This window comes from Oncorhynchus kisutch, unplaced genomic scaffold, assembly GCF_002021735.2.
Source record: "Oncorhynchus kisutch isolate 150728-3 unplaced genomic scaffold, Okis_V2 Okis07a-Okis12b_hom, whole genome shotgun sequence".
NCBI lineage: Eukaryota > Metazoa > Chordata > Actinopteri > Salmoniformes > Salmonidae > Oncorhynchus > Oncorhynchus kisutch.
The window spans coordinates 13345195-13363224 of record NW_022261984.1 but is presented as its reverse complement, the minus strand read 5'-3'; the positions used below and the strand labels follow the sequence as shown (position 1 = coordinate 13363224).

The following is an 18030-nucleotide window of genomic DNA, read 5'->3' as shown; positions in this document are numbered from 1 at the left end:
CAGCATTTGAGAGTTACATTTGAATTTGTTAAAAAGTACATGTTGTTAAAATCAATTAGTTAAAACAACCATGAGTAAAAGTACTTTCCTTGTAAAAATATCAAATCTGTAGAAGCCATTTAAAATGTGTACTAATGATCTAAAAAGGTAAAACATTTTTAAAGACATGAAAAACATGTTAAAAAGCCACTTTGTTAAAAAGCTGTCTTCAGTCCTTTGTACAGGAGCGGGGTGAGTCTTTATCAAGCTCACCTCATCCTGCTCCTCTGAATAGACCATCTTATTTACATTGGATCATATTAATTAGCCTAATCATTATGATCCAATGTGATGTTGTAGGCTACAGGGCTATGAGGTAGAGTATTATTGGTCAAGGCGACGGACAGCGCATTATCGTGATTATTATCCGCATAATGAAACTACGTTAGAAGACGTGCATCGGAATTAAGCAAAGATGTCACTAAAGAAAACACTCTCTTTCGACAAGTCAGTCAAGAGAAAGTGACGTGCAACAATGGGCATAGAAAGTATTTGAATGTCGGGCTAAATCAACGTTGAAAATGCTTTCTGGCGACACCGATCAGGAAAGTGGTGGTCCGTTTTGCTCATTGCTGTGCGCTCGATATAACTTGGCCGGTGCACCGTTGCGTAATATTACCCACTGGTTCAGTCGTTGGCCAGCACACCTTTCTTCTGAATACATACCCCGGTGCAACGGGCGAGATAAACTGATCAACTCAAGCAGCGCGTGGGTGCATTCACTAAGAGCACTATTCCAATTTATGAAATGACGCCTTTCTTATTCACGCCTTTCCTGCGCACTTCTCATTAGTTTGTATTCAGACTTACCTTATTAAGTTGCATAATGGGCTTTGCAGGCGTGGTTCCCTTGCACTGAAAACCCACTTGCTTGCCAACAGATTTTTTGGTGAAGTTTTCATTCAATAGCGTTTTCAGTTAAACCATGCCTTTAAATACGGTGTACCTTTAATTAGATTTTTTGTAGACAGACCAGAATACATGGAGAGAACGGGTACAGAATATAGGGATCAATGAAACAATGGCATCTATGCATCTTCATCTTCGTTTCAGCACCAACTGGTAGATTTAAAAAATACTCCGATTTTGTAGATTATTTAGGCACATTTTAGGGTTAGGGAATGAATCATTAAAAAAACTGGTCTGGAGAACCTTTACACAGGAAATATATTGATGAATAAAACACAGCGGTTTGATTCATCCTGAAAGTTTTCATTTTCAAGTTCAATCCATGAAACATTGGAAGGTGTAAAAAAAAAAGTGTACAATAGAGGTTGAATAGGGAGGGGTCCTATACATCTGCCCCTAATTCTCACTAATCATGGAACTGTATAACAACCGTCCATTCGTCGTGAACCGAGCACCAGGCGACAGGTTTAACCCGCTACGTCGGGTCTGAGTTCCATAATGATTCAAACAGGCGATATGTTCCACATTGTTGCACAACTTTCGCCTGATGCTAACGACCCTCAGGAACAACTTACACTGACGTGACAGAGGACAGAAAGGTGAACGGAATGGAATGACGCAACAATGGAAGATACAATTAGAAGGAAACGAACACTCACGTGACAGTTCTAAATGTATGTGGGTATTACTGAAGGTGGTTCTCGATAGTGGCTGACATTTAACATGATACAAATTGTAAAATAAAAACGGAGAACGGTCGGACCTAGCCCATAACTATAACATTCAGAAGCGCATACATCAAGTTGGCAGGTTCGGACCGACAGAAGCCTGTAGTTCGGGTGTCCGAATTGCATTCACGACAATTATGAGGGCACGCCAGTAGCGGTGCGTGGGTAAAATCACTGTTAATTCACGTCTAGCGACCGTGAGATAGACCATAAGCCTAAAGGCCGAGACAATAAGAAGACACCGTGGCAGAATAAATTCAACCACACCTTTGTTTTATCACAAAACCGGAAAGCAACATCTGTCCGGTTAAATCCACACAACATATTGTGTGTAACAGACAGTTACATGACCTACAGCAGGGTCAAGCAAGTTCATGTTTCCGACATTTTCTGAAGACTAAAACAATTATTGATTTAGAGCCACAGAGAGTTACCGCACATTACGAAGAACGGTTCATGGTCCTGGTTTATGTGTGTGTGTTGGTACAAGTAGAAAAAACATGTTGGCTCACCCTACTTGTTGAGAAACGCCAATGCCATCCTCCTCTCGTTCATGTTGACAAAACGGTTTATCACTCTGTCATACAGTACACTGTTTATAACTGTCATACAGTACACTGTTTATAACTGTCATACAGTACACTGTTTATAACTGTCATACAGTACACTGTCTATAACTGTCATACAGTACACTGTTTATAACTGTCATACAGTACCTGCATTTATTTTTGGTTGTCCTCGGCTACATGTCTAAAATGCTTGCTCCCTAACCTGACCTCCATTCATGGTCAACGTTAGCTAGTTGACATTAGCCTTCTACATCTATCTACATGTTGAACTTCCATCCTCTCGGGCCAGGTGCACACCAATGTAAGAATCAATGGTTGGATCAAAATCGCCGTTATAATCATTAGCCAGCATGGAGAATTGAGTAAAACCACAAGTTCAAATCCCCATCTCCATCCGTGGCTAATTTAGGAAACGGACAATTTTAACTAGCTAGTCACCAGAAGACAACAACACAACGAGATGCAACAATTCAAGTTGTTTCTGTCAATTGTTTGTGCGCCAGGACCAATCACAGTTGAGCTCGCTCAGTGTAGCTCAACGCTGATTGGCTAATTTCTTATACTTTTTTAATCAAGGGCCAGATGCTCGTTGGCTTCCCTTTGCCTTCAATGCTACGGACAACAATGTAATACTCTTTTTGACCACACAGCATCAGAAACATGGTCTACATGTAGAGAGACAGAGGGGGCGCTGTTTCACTGTCCAGACAGCATCAGATACATGGTCTACACATACTGAGACAGAGGGGGTGCTGTTTCACTGTCCAGACAGCATCAGATACATGGTCTACACATACTGAGACAGAGGGGGCGCTGTTTCACTGTCCAGACAGCATCAGATACATGGTCTACACATACTGAGACAGAGGGGGTGCTGTTTCACTGTCCAGACAGCATCAGATACATGGTCTACATGTATAGAGACAGAGGGGGCGCTGTTTCACTGTCCACACAGCATCAGATACATGGTCTACATGTATAGAGACAGAGGGGGCGCTGTTTCACTGTCCACACAGCATCAGATACATGGTCTACATGTATAGAGACAGAGGGGAGCTGTTTCGCTCGCTCGAATGCTTTCTCCTGTGAGATACATTACGCCTCTTGTGAATTGACGTACAATTATGAAGCACAGAGAGACGAAAGATACATTATTTTATGTATTTTAAAAAAAATGTATTGGTCAAGTTTTGGGGGGGGGGGGGGAGCCTGGCTTTGGTTGGTATAGAATAAATACCTGTTATGTTAACGGTCTACCTGATTGGATCCCCTGTCTCCATAACAACAGCTAGTCTACCTGATTGGATCCCCTGTCTCCATAACAACAGCTAGTCTACCTGACTGTTATGTTAACGGTCTACCTGATTGGATCCCCTGTCTCCATAACAACAGCTAGTCTACCTGATTGGATCCCCTGTCTCCATAACAACAGCTAGTCTACCTGACTGTTATGTTAACGGTCTGTAACGTCTACTTGGTGAATGTTATAATGTCGACTGCCGTCTGTCAATCTAAACTGTAACGTCTACTTGGTGAATGTTATAATGTCTACTGCCGTCTGTCAATCTAAACTGTAACGTCTACTTGGTGAATGTTATAATGTCGACTGCCGTCTGTCAATCTAAACTGTAACGTCTACTTGGTGAATGTTATAATGTCTACTGCCGTCTGTCAATCTAAACTGTAACGTCTACTTGGTGAATGTTATAATGTCGACTACCGTCTGTCAATCTAAACTGTAACGTCTACTTGGTGAATGTTATAATGTCGACTGCCATCTGTCAATCTAAACTGTAACGTCTACTTGGTGAATGTTATAATGTCGACTGCCATCTGTCAATCTAAACTGTAACGTCTACTTGGTGAATGTTATAATGTCGACTACCGTCTGTCAATCTAAACTGTAACGTCTACTTGGTGAATGTTATAATGTCTACTGCCGTCTGTCAATCTAAACTGTAACGTCTACTTGGTGAATGTTATATTGTCGACTACCGTCTGTCAATCTAAACTGTAACGTCTACTTGGTGAATGTTATAATGTCGACTGCCATCTGTCAATCTAAACTGTAACGTCTACTTGGTGAATGTTATAATGTCGACTGCCATCTGTCAATCTAAACTGTAACGTCTACTTGGTGAATGTTATAATGTCTACTGCCGTCTGTCAATCTAAACTGTAACGTCTACTTGGTGAATGTTATAATGTCGACTACCGGCTGTCAATCTAAACTGTAACGTCTACTTGGTGAATGTTATAATGTCGACTACCGTCTGTCAATCTAAACTGTAACGTCTACTTGGTGAATGTTATAATGTCTACTGCCGTCTGTCAATCTAAACTGTAACGTCTACTTGGTGAATGTTATAATGTCTACTGCCGTCTGTCAATCTAAACTGTAACGTCTACTTCGTGAATGTTATAATGTCTACTGCCGTCTGTCAATCTAAACTGTAACGTCTACTTGGTGAATGTTATAATGTCTACTGCCATCTGTCAATCTAAACTGTAACGTCTACTTGGTGAATGTTATAATGTCGACTGCCATCTGTCAATCTAAACTGTAACGTCTACTTGGTGAATGTTATAATGTCTACTGCCATCTGTCAATCTAAACTGTAACGTCTACTTGGTGAATGTTATAATGTCGACTACCGTCTGTCAATCTAAACTGTAACGTCTACTTGGTGAATGTTATAATGTCGACTGCCATCTGTCAATCTAAACTGTAACGTCTACTTGGTGAATGTTATAATGTCGACTGCCATCTGTCAATCTAAACTGTAACGTCTACTTGGTGAATGTTATAATGTCGACTGCCATCTGTCAATCTAAACTGTAACGTCTACTTGGTGAATGTTATAATGTCGACTACCGTCTGTCAATCTAAACTGTAACGTCTACTTGGTGAATGTTATAATGTCGACTACCGTCTGTCAATCTAAACTGTAACGTCTACTTGGTGAATGTTATAATGTCGACTGCCGTCTGTCAATCTAAACTGTAACGTCTACTTGGTGAATGTTATAATGTCGACTGCCGTCTGTCAATCTAAACTGTAACGTCTACTTGGTGAATGTTATAATGTCGAATACCGTCTGTCAATCTAAACTGTAACGTCTACTTGGTGAATGTTATAATGTCGACTACCGTCTGTCAATCTAAACTGTAACATCTTTTAAGTTGTGTTTACCCCGAGTAGACTAGCTGTTGTTATGGAGTCAGCTAATGGGGATCCAACCAGGTAGACTAGCTGTTGTTATGGAGTCAGGGGATCCAACCAGGTAGACTAGCTGTTGTTATGGAGTCAGGGGATCCAACCAGGTAGACTAGATGTTGTTATGGAGTCAGGGGATCCAACCAGGTAGACTAGATGTTGTTATGGAGTCAGGGGATCCAACCAGGTAGACTAGCTGTTGTTATGGAGTCAGGGGATCCAACCAGGTAGACTAGCTGTTGTTATGGAGTCAGGGGATCCAACCAGGTAGACTAGCTGTTGTTATGGAGTCAGGGGATCTTACCAGGTAGACTAGCTGGGGTTATGGAGTCAGGGGATCCAACCAGATAGACTAGCTGTTGTTATGGGGTCAGGGGATCCAACCAGGTAGACTAGCTGTTGTTATGGAGTCAGGGGATCCAACCAGGTAGACTAGCTGTTGTTATGGGGTCAGGGGATCCAACCAGGTAGACTAGCTGTTGTTATGGGGTCAGGGGATCCAACCAGGTAGACTAGCTGTTGTTATGGGGTCAGGGGATCCAACCAGGTAGACTAGCTGTTGTTATGGAGTCAGGGGATCCAACCAGGTAGACTAGCTGTTGTTATGGGGTCAGGGGTTCCAACCAGGTAGACTAGCTGTTGTTATGGAGTCAGGGGATCCAACCAGGTAGACTAGCTGTTGTTATGGAGTCAGGGGATCCAACCAGGTAGACTAGCTGTTGTTATGGAGTCAGGGGATCCAACCAGGTAGACTAGCTGTTGTTATGGAGTCAGGGGATAAAACCAGGTAGACTAGCTGTTGTTATGGAGTCAGCTAATGGGGATCCAACCAGGTTGACTAGCTGTTGTTATGGAGTCAGGGGATCCAACCAGGTTGACTAGCTGTTGTTATGGAGTCAGGGGATCCAACCAGGTCGACTAGCTGTTGTTATGGAGTCAGGGGATCCAACCAGGTAGACTAGCTGTTGTTATGGAGTCAGGGGATCCAACCAGGTAGACTAGCTGTTGTTATGGAGTCAGGGGATCCAACCAGGTAGACTAGCTGTTGTTATGGAGTCAGGGGATCTTACCAGGTTGACTAGCTGTTGTTATGGAGTCAGGGGATCCAACCAGGTAGACTAGCTGTTGTTATGGGGTCAGGGGATCTTACCAGGTAGACTAGCTGTTGTTATGGGGTCAGGGGATCCATCCAGGTAGACTAGCTGTTGTTATGGGGTCAGGGGATCTTACCAGGTAGACTAGCTGTTGTTATGGGGTCAGGGGATCTTACCAGGTAGACTAGCTGTTGTTATGGAGTCAGGGGATCCAACCAGGTAGACTAGCTGTTGTTATGGAGTCAGGGGATCCAACCAGGTAGACTAGCTGTTGTTATGGGGTCAGGGGATCCAACCAGGTCGACTAGCTGTTGTTATGGAGTCAGGGGACCCAACCAGATAGACTAGCTGTTGTTATGGAGTCAGGGGATCCAACCAGATAGACTAGATGTTGTTATGGAGTCAGGGGATCCAACCAGGTAGACTAGCTGTTGTTATGGAGTCATCAGATCCAACCAGGTAGACTAGCTGTTGTTATGGAGTCAGGGGATCCAACCAGATAGACTAGATGTTGTTATGGAGTCAGGGGATCCAACCAGGTAGACTAGCTGTTGTTATGGAGTCATCAGATCCAACCAGGTAGACTAGCTGTTGTTATGGAGTCAGGGGATCCAACCAGATAGACTAGATGTTGTTATGGAGTCAGGGGATCCAACCAGGTAGACTAGCTGTTGTTATGGAGTCAGGGGATCCAACCAGGTAGACTGGCTGTTGTTATGGGGTCAGGGGATCCAACCAGGTCGACTAGCTGTTGTTATGGAGTCAGGGGACCCAACCAGATAGACTAGCTGTTGTTATGGAGTCAGGGGATCCAACCAGATAGACTAGATGTTGTTATGGAGTCAGGGGATCCAACCAGGTAGACTAGCTGTTGTTATGGAGTCAGGGGATCCAACCAGGTAGACTAGCTGTTGTTATGGAGTCAGGGGATCCAACCAGGTAGACTAGCTGTTGTTATGGAGTCATCAGATCCAACCAGGTAGACTAGCTGTTGTTATGGAGTCAGGGGATCCAACCAGATAGACTAGATGTTGTTATGGAGTCAGGGGATCCAACCAGGTAGACTAGCTGTTGTTATGGAGTCAGGGGATCCAACCAGGTAGACTAGCTGTTGTTATGGAGTCATCAGATCCAACCAGGTAGACTAGCTGTTGTTATGGAGTCAGGGGATCCAACCAGGAAGACTAGCTGTTGTTATGGAGTCAGCTAATGGGGATCCAACCAGGTAGACTAGCTGTTGTTATGGAGTCATCAGATCCAACCAGGTAGACTAGCTGTTGTTATGGTGTCAGGGGATCCAACCAGGAAGACTAGCTTTTGTTATGGAGTCAGCTAATGGGGATCCAACCAGGTAGACTAGCTGTTGTTATGGAGTCAGGGGATCCAACCAGGTAGACTAGCTGTTGTTATGGAGTCAGCTAATGGGGATCCAACCAGGTTGACTAGCTGTTGTTATGGAGTCAGGGGATCCATCCAGGTAGACTAGCTGTTGTTATGGAATCAGGGGACCCAACCAGGTAGACTAGCTGTTGTTATGGAGTCAGGGGATCCAACCAGGTAGACTAGCTGTTGTTATGGAGTCAGATAATGGAGATCCAACCAGGTAGACTAGCTGTTGTTATGGAGTCAGGGGACCCAACCAGGTCGACTAGCTGTTGTTATGGAGTCAGGGGATCCAACCAGATAGACTAGATGTTGTTATGGAGTCAGGGGATCCAACCAGGTAGACTAGCTGTTGTTATGGAGTCAGGGGATCCAACCAGGTAGACTAGCTGTTGTTATGGAGTCAGGGGATCCAACCAGGTAGACTAGCTGTTGTTATGGAGTCATCAGATCCAACCAGGTAGACTAGCTGTTGTTATGGAGTCAGGGGATCCAACCAGGAAGACTAGCTGTTGTTATGGAGTCAGCTAATGGGGATCCAACCAGGTAGACTAGCTGTTGTTATGGAGTCAGGGGATCCAACCAGGTAGACTAGCTGTTGTTATGGAGTCAGCTAATGGGGATCCAACCAGGTTGACTAGCTGTTGTTATGGAGTCAGGGGATCCATCCAGGTAGACTAGCTGTTGTTATGGAGTCAGGGGACCCAACCAGGTAGACTAGCTGTTGTTATGGAGTCAGGGGATCCAACCAGGTAGACTAGCTGTTGTTATGGAGTCAGATAATGGAGATCCAACCAGGTAGACTAGCTGTTGTTATGGAGTCAGGGGACCCAACCAGGTAGACTAGCTGTTGTTATGGAGTCAGATAATGGAGATCCAACCAGGTAGACTAGCTGTTGTTATGGAGTCATCGGATCCAACCAGGTAGACTAGCTGTTGTTATGGGGTCAGGGGATCCAACCAGGTAGAGTAGCTGTTGTTATGGAGTCAGGGGATCCAACCAGGTTGACTAGCTGTTGTTATGGAGTCAGATAATGGGGATCCAACCAGGTAGACTAGCTGTTGTTATGGAGTCAGGGGATCCAACCAGGTAGACTAGCTGTTGTTATGGAGTCAGGGGATCTTACCAGGTTGACTAGCTGTTGTTATGGAGTCAGGGGATCCAACCAGGTAGACTAGCTGTTGTTATGGGGTCAGGGGATCTTACCAGGTAGACTAGCTGTTGTTATGGAGTCAGGGGATCCAACCAGGTAGACTAGCTGTTGTTATGGAGTCAGGGGATCCAACCAGGTAGACTAGCTGTTGTTATGGAGTCAGGGGATCCAACCAGGTAGACTAGCTGTTGTTATGGAGTCAGGGGATCTTACCAGGTTGACTAGCTGTTGTTATGGAGTCAGGGGATCCAACCAGGTAGACTAGCTGTTGTTATGGGGTCAGGGGATCTTACCAGGTAGACTAGCTGTTGTTATGGGGTCAGGGGATCCATCCAGGTAGACTAGCTGTTGTTATGGGGTCAGGGGATCTTACCAGGTAGACTAGCTGTTGTTATGGGGTCAGGGGATCTTACCAGGTAGACTAGCTGTTGTTATGGAGTCAGGGGATCCAACCAGGTAGACTAGCTGTTGTTATGGAGTCAGGGGATCCAACCAGGTAGACTAGCTGTTGTTATGGGGTCAGGGGATCCAACCAGGTCGACTAGCTGTTGTTATGGAGTCAGGGGACCCAACCAGATAGACTAGCTGTTGTTATGGAGTCAGGGGATCCAACCAGATAGACTAGATGTTGTTATGGAGTCAGGGGATCCAACCAGGTAGACTAGCTGTTGTTATGGAGTCAGGGGATCCAACCAGGTAGACTAGCTGTTGTTATGGAGTCAGGGGATCCAACCAGGTAGACTAGCTGTTGTTATGGAGTCATCAGATCCAACCAGGTAGACTAGCTGTTGTTATGGAGTCAGGGGATCCAACCAGATAGACTAGATGTTGTTATGGAGTCAGGGGATCCAACCAGGTAGACTAGCTGTTGTTATGGAGTCAGGGGATCCAACCAGGTAGACTGGCTGTTGTTATGGGGTCAGGGGATCCAACCAGGTCGACTAGCTGTTGTTATGGAGTCAGGGGACCCAACCAGATAGACTAGCTGTTGTTATGGAGTCAGGGGATCCAACCAGATAGACTAGATGTTGTTATGGAGTCAGGGGATCCAACCAGGTAGACTAGCTGTTGTTATGGAGTCAGGGGATCCAACCAGGTAGACTAGCTGTTGTTATGGAGTCAGGGGATCCAACCAGGTAGACTAGCTGTTGTTATGGAGTCATCAGATCCAACCAGGTAGACTAGCTGTTGTTATGGAGTCAGGGGATCCAACCAGATAGACTAGATGTTGTTATGGAGTCAGGGGATCCAACCAGGTAGACTAGCTGTTGTTATGGAGTCAGGGGATCCAACCAGGTAGACTAGCTGTTGTTATGGAGTCATCAGATCCAACCAGGTAGACTAGCTGTTGTTATGGAGTCAGGGGATCCAACCAGGAAGACTAGCTGTTGTTATGGAGTCAGCTAATGGGGATCCAACCAGGTAGACTAGCTGTTGTTATGGAGTCATCAGATCCAACCAGGTAGACTAGCTGTTGTTATGGTGTCAGGGGATCCAACCAGGAAGACTAGCTTTTGTTATGGAGTCAGCTAATGGGGATCCAACCAGGTAGACTAGCTGTTGTTATGGAGTCAGGGGATCCAACCAGGTAGACTAGCTGTTGTTATGGAGTCAGCTAATGGGGATCCAACCAGGTTGACTAGCTGTTGTTATGGAGTCAGGGGATCCATCCAGGTAGACTAGCTGTTGTTATGGAATCAGGGGACCCAACCAGGTAGACTAGCTGTTGTTATGGAGTCAGGGGATCCAACCAGGTAGACTAGCTGTTGTTATGGAGTCAGATAATGGAGATCCAACCAGGTAGACTAGCTGTTGTTATGGAGTCAGGGGACCCAACCAGGTCGACTAGCTGTTGTTATGGAGTCAGGGGATCCAACCAGATAGACTAGATGTTGTTATGGAGTCAGGGGATCCAACCAGGTAGACTAGCTGTTGTTATGGAGTCAGGGGATCCAATCAGGTAGACTAGCTGTTGTTATGGAGTCAGGGGATCCAACCAGGTAGACTAGCTGTTGTTATGGAGTCATCAGATCCAACCAGGTAGACTAGCTGTTGTTATGGAGTCAGGGGATCCAACCAGGAAGACTAGCTGTTGTTATGGAGTCAGCTAATGGGGATCCAACCAGGTAGACTAGCTGTTGTTATGGAGTCATCAGATCCAACCAGGTAGACTAGCTGTTGTTATGGAGTCAGGGGATCCAACCAGGAAGACTAGCTGTTGTTATGGAGTCAGCTAATGGGGATCCAACCAGGTAGACTAGCTGTTGTTATGGAGTCAGGGGATCCAACCAGGTAGACTAGCTGTTGTTATGGAGTCAGCTAATGGGGATCCAACCAGGTTGACTAGCTGTTGTTATGGAGTCAGGGGATCCATCCAGGTAGACTAGCTGTTGTTATGGAGTCAGGGGACCCAACCAGGTAGACTAGCTGTTGTTATGGAGTCAGGGGATCCAACCAGGTAGACTAGCTGTTGTTATGGAGTCAGATAATGGAGATCCAACCAGGTAGACTAGCTGTTGTTATGGAGTCAGGGGACCCAACCAGGTAGACTAGCTGTTGTTATGGAGTCAGATAATGGAGATCCAACCAGGTAGACTAGCTGTTGTTATGGAGTCATCGGATCCAACCAGGTAGACTAGCTGTTGTTATGGGGTCAGGGGATCCAACCAGGTAGAGTAGCTGTTGTTATGGAGTCAGGGGATCCAACCAGGTTGACTAGCTGTTGTTATGGAGTCAGATAATGGGGATCCAACCAGGTAGACTAGCTGTTGTTATGGAGTCAGGGGATCCAACCAGGTAGACTAGCTGTTGTTATGGAGTCAGGGGATCTTACCAGGTTGACTAGCTGTTGTTATGGAGTCAGGGGATCCAAACAGGTAGACTAGCTGTTGTTATGGGGTCAGGGGATCTTACCAGGTAGACTAGCTGTTGTTATGGGGTCAGGGGATCCATCCAGGTAGACTAGCTGTTGTTATGGGGTCAGGGGATCTTACCAGGTAGACTAGCTGTTGTTATGGGGTCAGGGGATCTTACCAGGTACACTAGCTGTTGTTATGGAGTCAGGGGATCCAACCAGGTAGACTAGCTGTTGTTATGGAGTCAGGGGATCCAACCAGGTAGACTAGCTGTTGTTATGGGGTCAGGGGATCCAACCAGGTCGACTAGCTGTTGTTATGGAGTCAGGGGATCCAACCAGATAGACTAGCTGTTGTTATGGAGTCAGGGGATCCAACCAGGTCGACTAGCTGTTGTTATGGAGTCAGGGGATCCAACCAGATAGACTAGATGTTGTTATGGAGTCAGGGGATCCAACCAGGTAGACTAGCTGTTGTTATGGAGTCAGGGGATCCAACCAGGTAGACTAGCTGTTGTTATGGAGTCAGGGGATCCAACCAGGTAGACTAGCTGTTGTTATGGAGTCATCAGATCCAACCAGGTAGACTAGCTGTTGTTATGGAGTCAGGGGATCCAACCAGATAGACTAGATGTTGTTATGGAGTCAGGGGATCCAACCAGGTAGACTAGCTGTTGTTATGGAGTCAGGGGATCCAACCAGGTAGACTAGCTGTTGTTATGGAGTCATCAGATCCAACCAGGTAGACTAGCTGTTGTTATGGAGTCAGGGGATCCAACCAGGAAGACTAGCTGTTGTTATGGAGTCAGCTAATGGGGATCCAACCAGGTAGACTAGCTGTTGTTATGGAGTCATCAGATCCAACCAGGTAGACTAGCTGTTGTTATGGAGTCAGGGGATCCAACCAGGAAGACTAGCTTTTGTTATGGAGTCAGCTAATGGGGATCCAACCAGGTAGACTAGCTGTTGTTATGGAGTCAGGGGATCCAACCAGGTAGACTAGCTGTTGTTATGGAGTCAGCTAATGGGGATCCAACCAGGTTGACTAGCTGTTGTTATGGAGTCAGGGGATCCATCCAGGTAGACTAGCTGTTGTTATGGAGTCAGGGGACCCAACCAGGTAGACTAGCTGTTGTTATGGAGTCAGGGGATCCAACCAGGTAGACTAGCTGTTGTTATGGAGTCAGATAATGGAGATCCAACCAGGTAGACTAGCTGTTGTTATGGAGTCAGGGGACCCAACCAGGTCGACTAGCTGTTGTTATGGAGTCAGGGGATCCAACCAGATAGACTAGATGTTGTTATGGAGTCAGGGGATCCAACCAGGTAGACTAACTGTTGTTATGGAGTCAGGGGATCCAACCAGGTAGACTAGCTGTTGTTATGGAGTCAGGGGATCCAACCAGGTAGACTAGCTGTTGTTATGGAGTCATCAGATCCAACCAGGTAGACTAGCTGTTGTTATGGAGTCAGGGGATCCAACCAGGAAGACTAGCTGTTGTTATGGAGTCAGCTAATGGGGATCCAACCAGGTAGAATAGCTGTTGTTATGGAGTCATCAGATCCAACCAGGTAGACTAGCTGTTGTTATGGAGTCAGGGGATCCAACCAGGAAGACTAGCTGTTGTTATGGAGTCAGCTAATGGGGATCCAACCAGGTAGACTAGCTGTTGTTATGGAGTCAGGGGATCCAACCAGGTAGACTAGCTGTTGTTATGGAGTCAGCTAATGGGGATCCAACCAGGTTGACTAGCTGTTGTTATGGAGTCAGGGGATCCATCCAGGTAGACTAGCTGTTGTTATGGAGTCAGGGGACCCAACCAGGTAGACTAGCTGTTGTTATGGAGTCAGGGGATCCAACCAGGTAGACTAGCTGTTGTTATGGAGTCAGATAATGGAGATCCAACCAGGTAGACTAGCTGTTGTTATGGAGTCAGGGGACCCAACCAGGTAGACTAGCTGTTGTTATGGAGTCAGATAATGGAGATCCAACCAGGTAGACCAGCTGTTGTTATGGAGTCATCGGATTCAACCAGGTAGACTAGCTGTTGTTATGGGGTCAGGGGATCCAACCAGGTAGAGTAGCTGTTGTTATGGAGTCAGGGGATCCAACCAGGTTGACTAGCTGTTGTTATGGAGTCAGATAATGGGGATCCAACCAGGTAGACTAGCTGTTGTTATGGAGTCAGGGGTTCCAACCAGGTTGACTAGCTGTTGTTATGGAGTCAGGGGATCCATCCAGGTAGACTAGCTGTTGTTATGGAGTCAGGGGACCCAACCAGGTAGACTAGCTGTTGTTATGGAGTCAGGGGATCCCACCAGGTAGACTAGCTGTTGTTATGGTGTCAGGGGATCCAACCAGGTAGACTAGCTGTTGTTATGGAGTCAGGGGATCCAACCAGGTAGACTAGCTGTTGTTATGGAGTCAGCTAATTGGGGATCCAACCAGGTGGACTAGCTGTTTTTATGGAGTCAGCTAATTGGGGTTCCAACCAGGTAGACTAGCTGTTGTTATGGAGTCAGCTAATTGGGGTTCCAACCAGGTAGACTAGCTGTTGTTATGGAGGCAGCTAATTGGGGATCCAACCAGGTAGACTAGCTGTTGTTATGGAGTCAGCTAATTGGGGATCCAACCAGGAAGACTAGCTGTTGTTATGGAGTCAGCTAATGGGGATCCAACCAGGTAGACTAGCTGTTGTTATGGAGTCAGGGGATCCAACCAGGTAGACTAGCTGTTGTTATGGAGTCAGCTAATGGGGATCCAACCAGGTTGACTAGCTGTTGTTATGGAGTCAGGGGATCCATCCAGGTAGACTAGCTGTTGTTATGGAGTCAGGGGACCCAACCAGGTAGACTAGCTGTTGTTATGGAGTCAGGGGATCCAACCAGGTAGACTAGCTGTTGTTATGGAGTCAGATAATGGAGATCCAACCAGGTAGACTAGCTGTTGTTATGGAGTCAGGGGACCCAACCAGGTAGACTAGCTGTTGTTATGGAGTCAGATAATGGAGATCCAACCAGGTAGACCAGCTGTTGTTATGGAGTCATCGGATTCAACCAGGTAGACTAGCTGTTGTTATGGGGTCAGGGGATCCAACCAGGTAGAGTAGCTGTTGTTATGGAGTCAGGGGATCCAACCAGGTTGACTAGCTGTTGTTATGGAGTCAGATAATGGGGATCCAACCAGGTAGACTAGCTGTTGTTATGGAGTCAGGGGTTCCAACCAGGTTGACTAGCTGTTGTTATGGAGTCAGGGGATCCATCCAGGTAGACTAGCTGTTGTTATGGAGTCAGGGGACCCAACCAGGTAGACTAGCTGTTGTTATGGAGTCAGGGGATCCCACCAGGTAGACTAGCTGTTGTTATGGTGTCAGGGGATCCAACCAGGTAAACTAGCTGTTGTTATGGAGTCAGGGGATCCAACCAGGTAGACTAGCTGTTGTTATGGAGTCAGCTAATTGGGGATCCAACCAGGTGGACTAGCTGTTTTTATGGAGTCAGCTAATTGGGGTTCCAACCAGGTAGACTAGCTGTTGTTATGGAGTCAGCTAATTGGGGTTCCAACCAGGTAGACTAGCTGTTGTTATGGAGGCAGCTAATTGGGGATCCAACCAGGTAGACTAGCTGTTGTTATGGAGTCAGCTAATTGGGGTTCCAACCAGGTAGACTAGCTGTTGTTATGGAGTCAGCTTCAGTTTAAATGCAACAAGAAGTGTCTGAACTCTGACCACAGACAGTAAAAGTGTGGTAATTGTTAATGGTTCTTCAATGTTCAGAAATATTGACTGTTCTGTTATTGCTTATTGTAGATGATTGAGCTGTGACTTACATCTAAAATGAGTCTCTCTTTGGGGGGAGAGGAGGGGACAACTGCCTCTGAAATGAGCCTCTCTGGGGAGAGAGAGGAGAAGACCACTGCCTCTAAAATTAGTCTCTCTGGGGAGAGAGAGGAGGGGACCACTGCCTCTAAAATTACTCAAGACACAAGTTCTAAGAGGTAAGAAATGAATTGCAAAATATACAGTTCTCTTATATCAAACTAATGAAAAGTATTCCAAATTACATACAGTGGGGCAAAAAAGTATTTAGTCAGCCACCAATTGTGCAAGTTAAAAAGATGAGAGAGGTCTGTAATTTTCATCATAGGTACACTTCAACTATGACAGACAAATGAGAAAAAAATCCAGAAAATCACATTGTAGGATTTTTAATTAATTAATTTGCAAATTATGGTGGAAAATAAGTATTTGGTCACCTACAAACAAGCAAGATTTCTGGCTCTCACAGACCTGTAACTTCTTCTTTAAGAGGCTCCTCTGTCCTCCACTCGTTACCTGTATTAATGGCACCTGTTTGAACATGTTATCAGTATAAAAGACACCTGTCCACAACCTCAAACAGTCACACTCCAAACTCCACTATGGCCAAGACCAAAGAGCTGTCAAAGGACACCAGAAACAAAATTGTAGACCTGCATCAGGCTGGGAAGACTGAATCTGCAATAGGTAAGCAGCTTGGTTTGAAGAAATCAACTGTGGGAGCAATTATTAGGAAATTGAAGACATACAAGACCACTGATAATCTCCCTCGATATGGGGCTCCACGCAAGATCTCACCCCGTGGGGTCAAAATGATTACAAGAATGGTGAGCAAAAATCCCAGAACCACACGGGGGGACCTAGTGAATGACCTGCAGAGAGCTGGGACCAAAGTAACAAAGCCTACCATCAGTAACACACTACGCCGCCAGGGACTCAAATCCTGCAGTGCCAGACGTGTCCCCCTGCTTAAGCCAGTACATGTCCAGGCCCGTCTGAAGTTTGCTAGAGAGCATTAGGATAATCCAAAATATAACTTTTTGGTAAAAACTCAACTCGACGTGTTTGGAGGACAAAGAATGCTGAGTTGCATCCAAAGAACGCCATACCTACTGTGAAGCATGGGGGTGGAAACACCATGCTTTGGGGCTGTTGTTCTGCAAAGGGACCAGGACGACTGATCCGTGTAAAGGAAAGAATGAATGGGGCCATGTATCGTGAGATTTTGAGTGAAAACCTCCTTCCATCAGCAAGGGCATTGAAGATGAAACGTGGCTGGGTCTTTCAGCATGACAATGATCCCAAACACACCGCCCGGGCAACGAAGGAGTGGCTTCGTAAGAAGCATTTCAAGGTCCTGGAGTGGCCTAGCCAGTCTCCAGATCTCAACCCCATAGAAAATCTTTGGAGGGAGTTGAAAGTCCGTGTTGCCCAGCAACAGCCCCAAAACATCACTGCTCTAGAGGAGATCTGCATGGAGGAATGGGCCAAAATACCAGCAACAGTGTGTGAAAACCTTGTGAAGACTTGCAGAAAACGTTTGATCTCTGTCATTGCCAACAAAGGGTATATAACAAAGTATTGAGATACAATTTTGTTATTGACCAAATACTTATTTTGTCTGTCATAGTTGAAGTGTACCTATGATGAAAATTACAGACCTCTCTCATCTTTTTAAGTGGGAGAACTTGCACAATTGGTGGCTGACTAAATACTTTTTTGCCCCACAGTAAAATGTAGGTCTATATCATTCATTAAAAGGCCAGAAATGGATTTACCAATTCCAGACTGTAGCTTTAAAAGAAGCACCAGGACTTCTAGAAGTTCCACTATACAGTTGTTAAAAGGATGTCGATGAGGTATTGATGAGATGATCTGTCTCCCTGTTTTGTTCAGTGTCCAGAAGCCCAGAGCAGAGTCACCTACAACCAGCCTGCTATCAATGAAGAGTGATCAGCCACCTGCTTTCAGCCAGGAACCATTACCAGATGACAATAAGGAAGTGGAGAGTTTGGACAGTGAGGATGTATTAAAGATCACACACAACCTTCTGGACAGAAGATGTAAGACTGTGTTTAATACAATATCACAAAGTAGGGTTCACACACACACACACACACACACACACACACACACACACACACACACACACACACACACACACACACACACACACACACACACACACACACACACACACACACACACACACACACACACACACACACACACACACACACACACACACACAAACAAACAAACAAA

The 18030-nt window shown here is 45.6% G+C and overlaps 1 protein-coding gene across 3 annotated transcripts in view; it reads left to right on the top strand.

Moving 5' to 3' along the window:
• Nucleotides 1-18030, top strand: part of LOC116360111 (NACHT, LRR and PYD domains-containing protein 3-like) — a 41680-nt gene that overhangs the window by 367 nt on the left and 23283 nt on the right. For all 3 annotated transcript variants that reach the window (XM_031814749.1, XM_031814747.1, XM_031814746.1), the window contains exons 2-3: nt 15757-15944; nt 17662-17828. In XM_031814749.1, the coding sequence (XP_031670609.1) occupies nt 15784-15944; nt 17662-17828 (328 nt within the window). In that variant the 5' untranslated portion in view covers nt 15757-15783. The remainder of the gene's footprint in view (nt 1-15756; nt 15945-17661; nt 17829-18030) is intronic.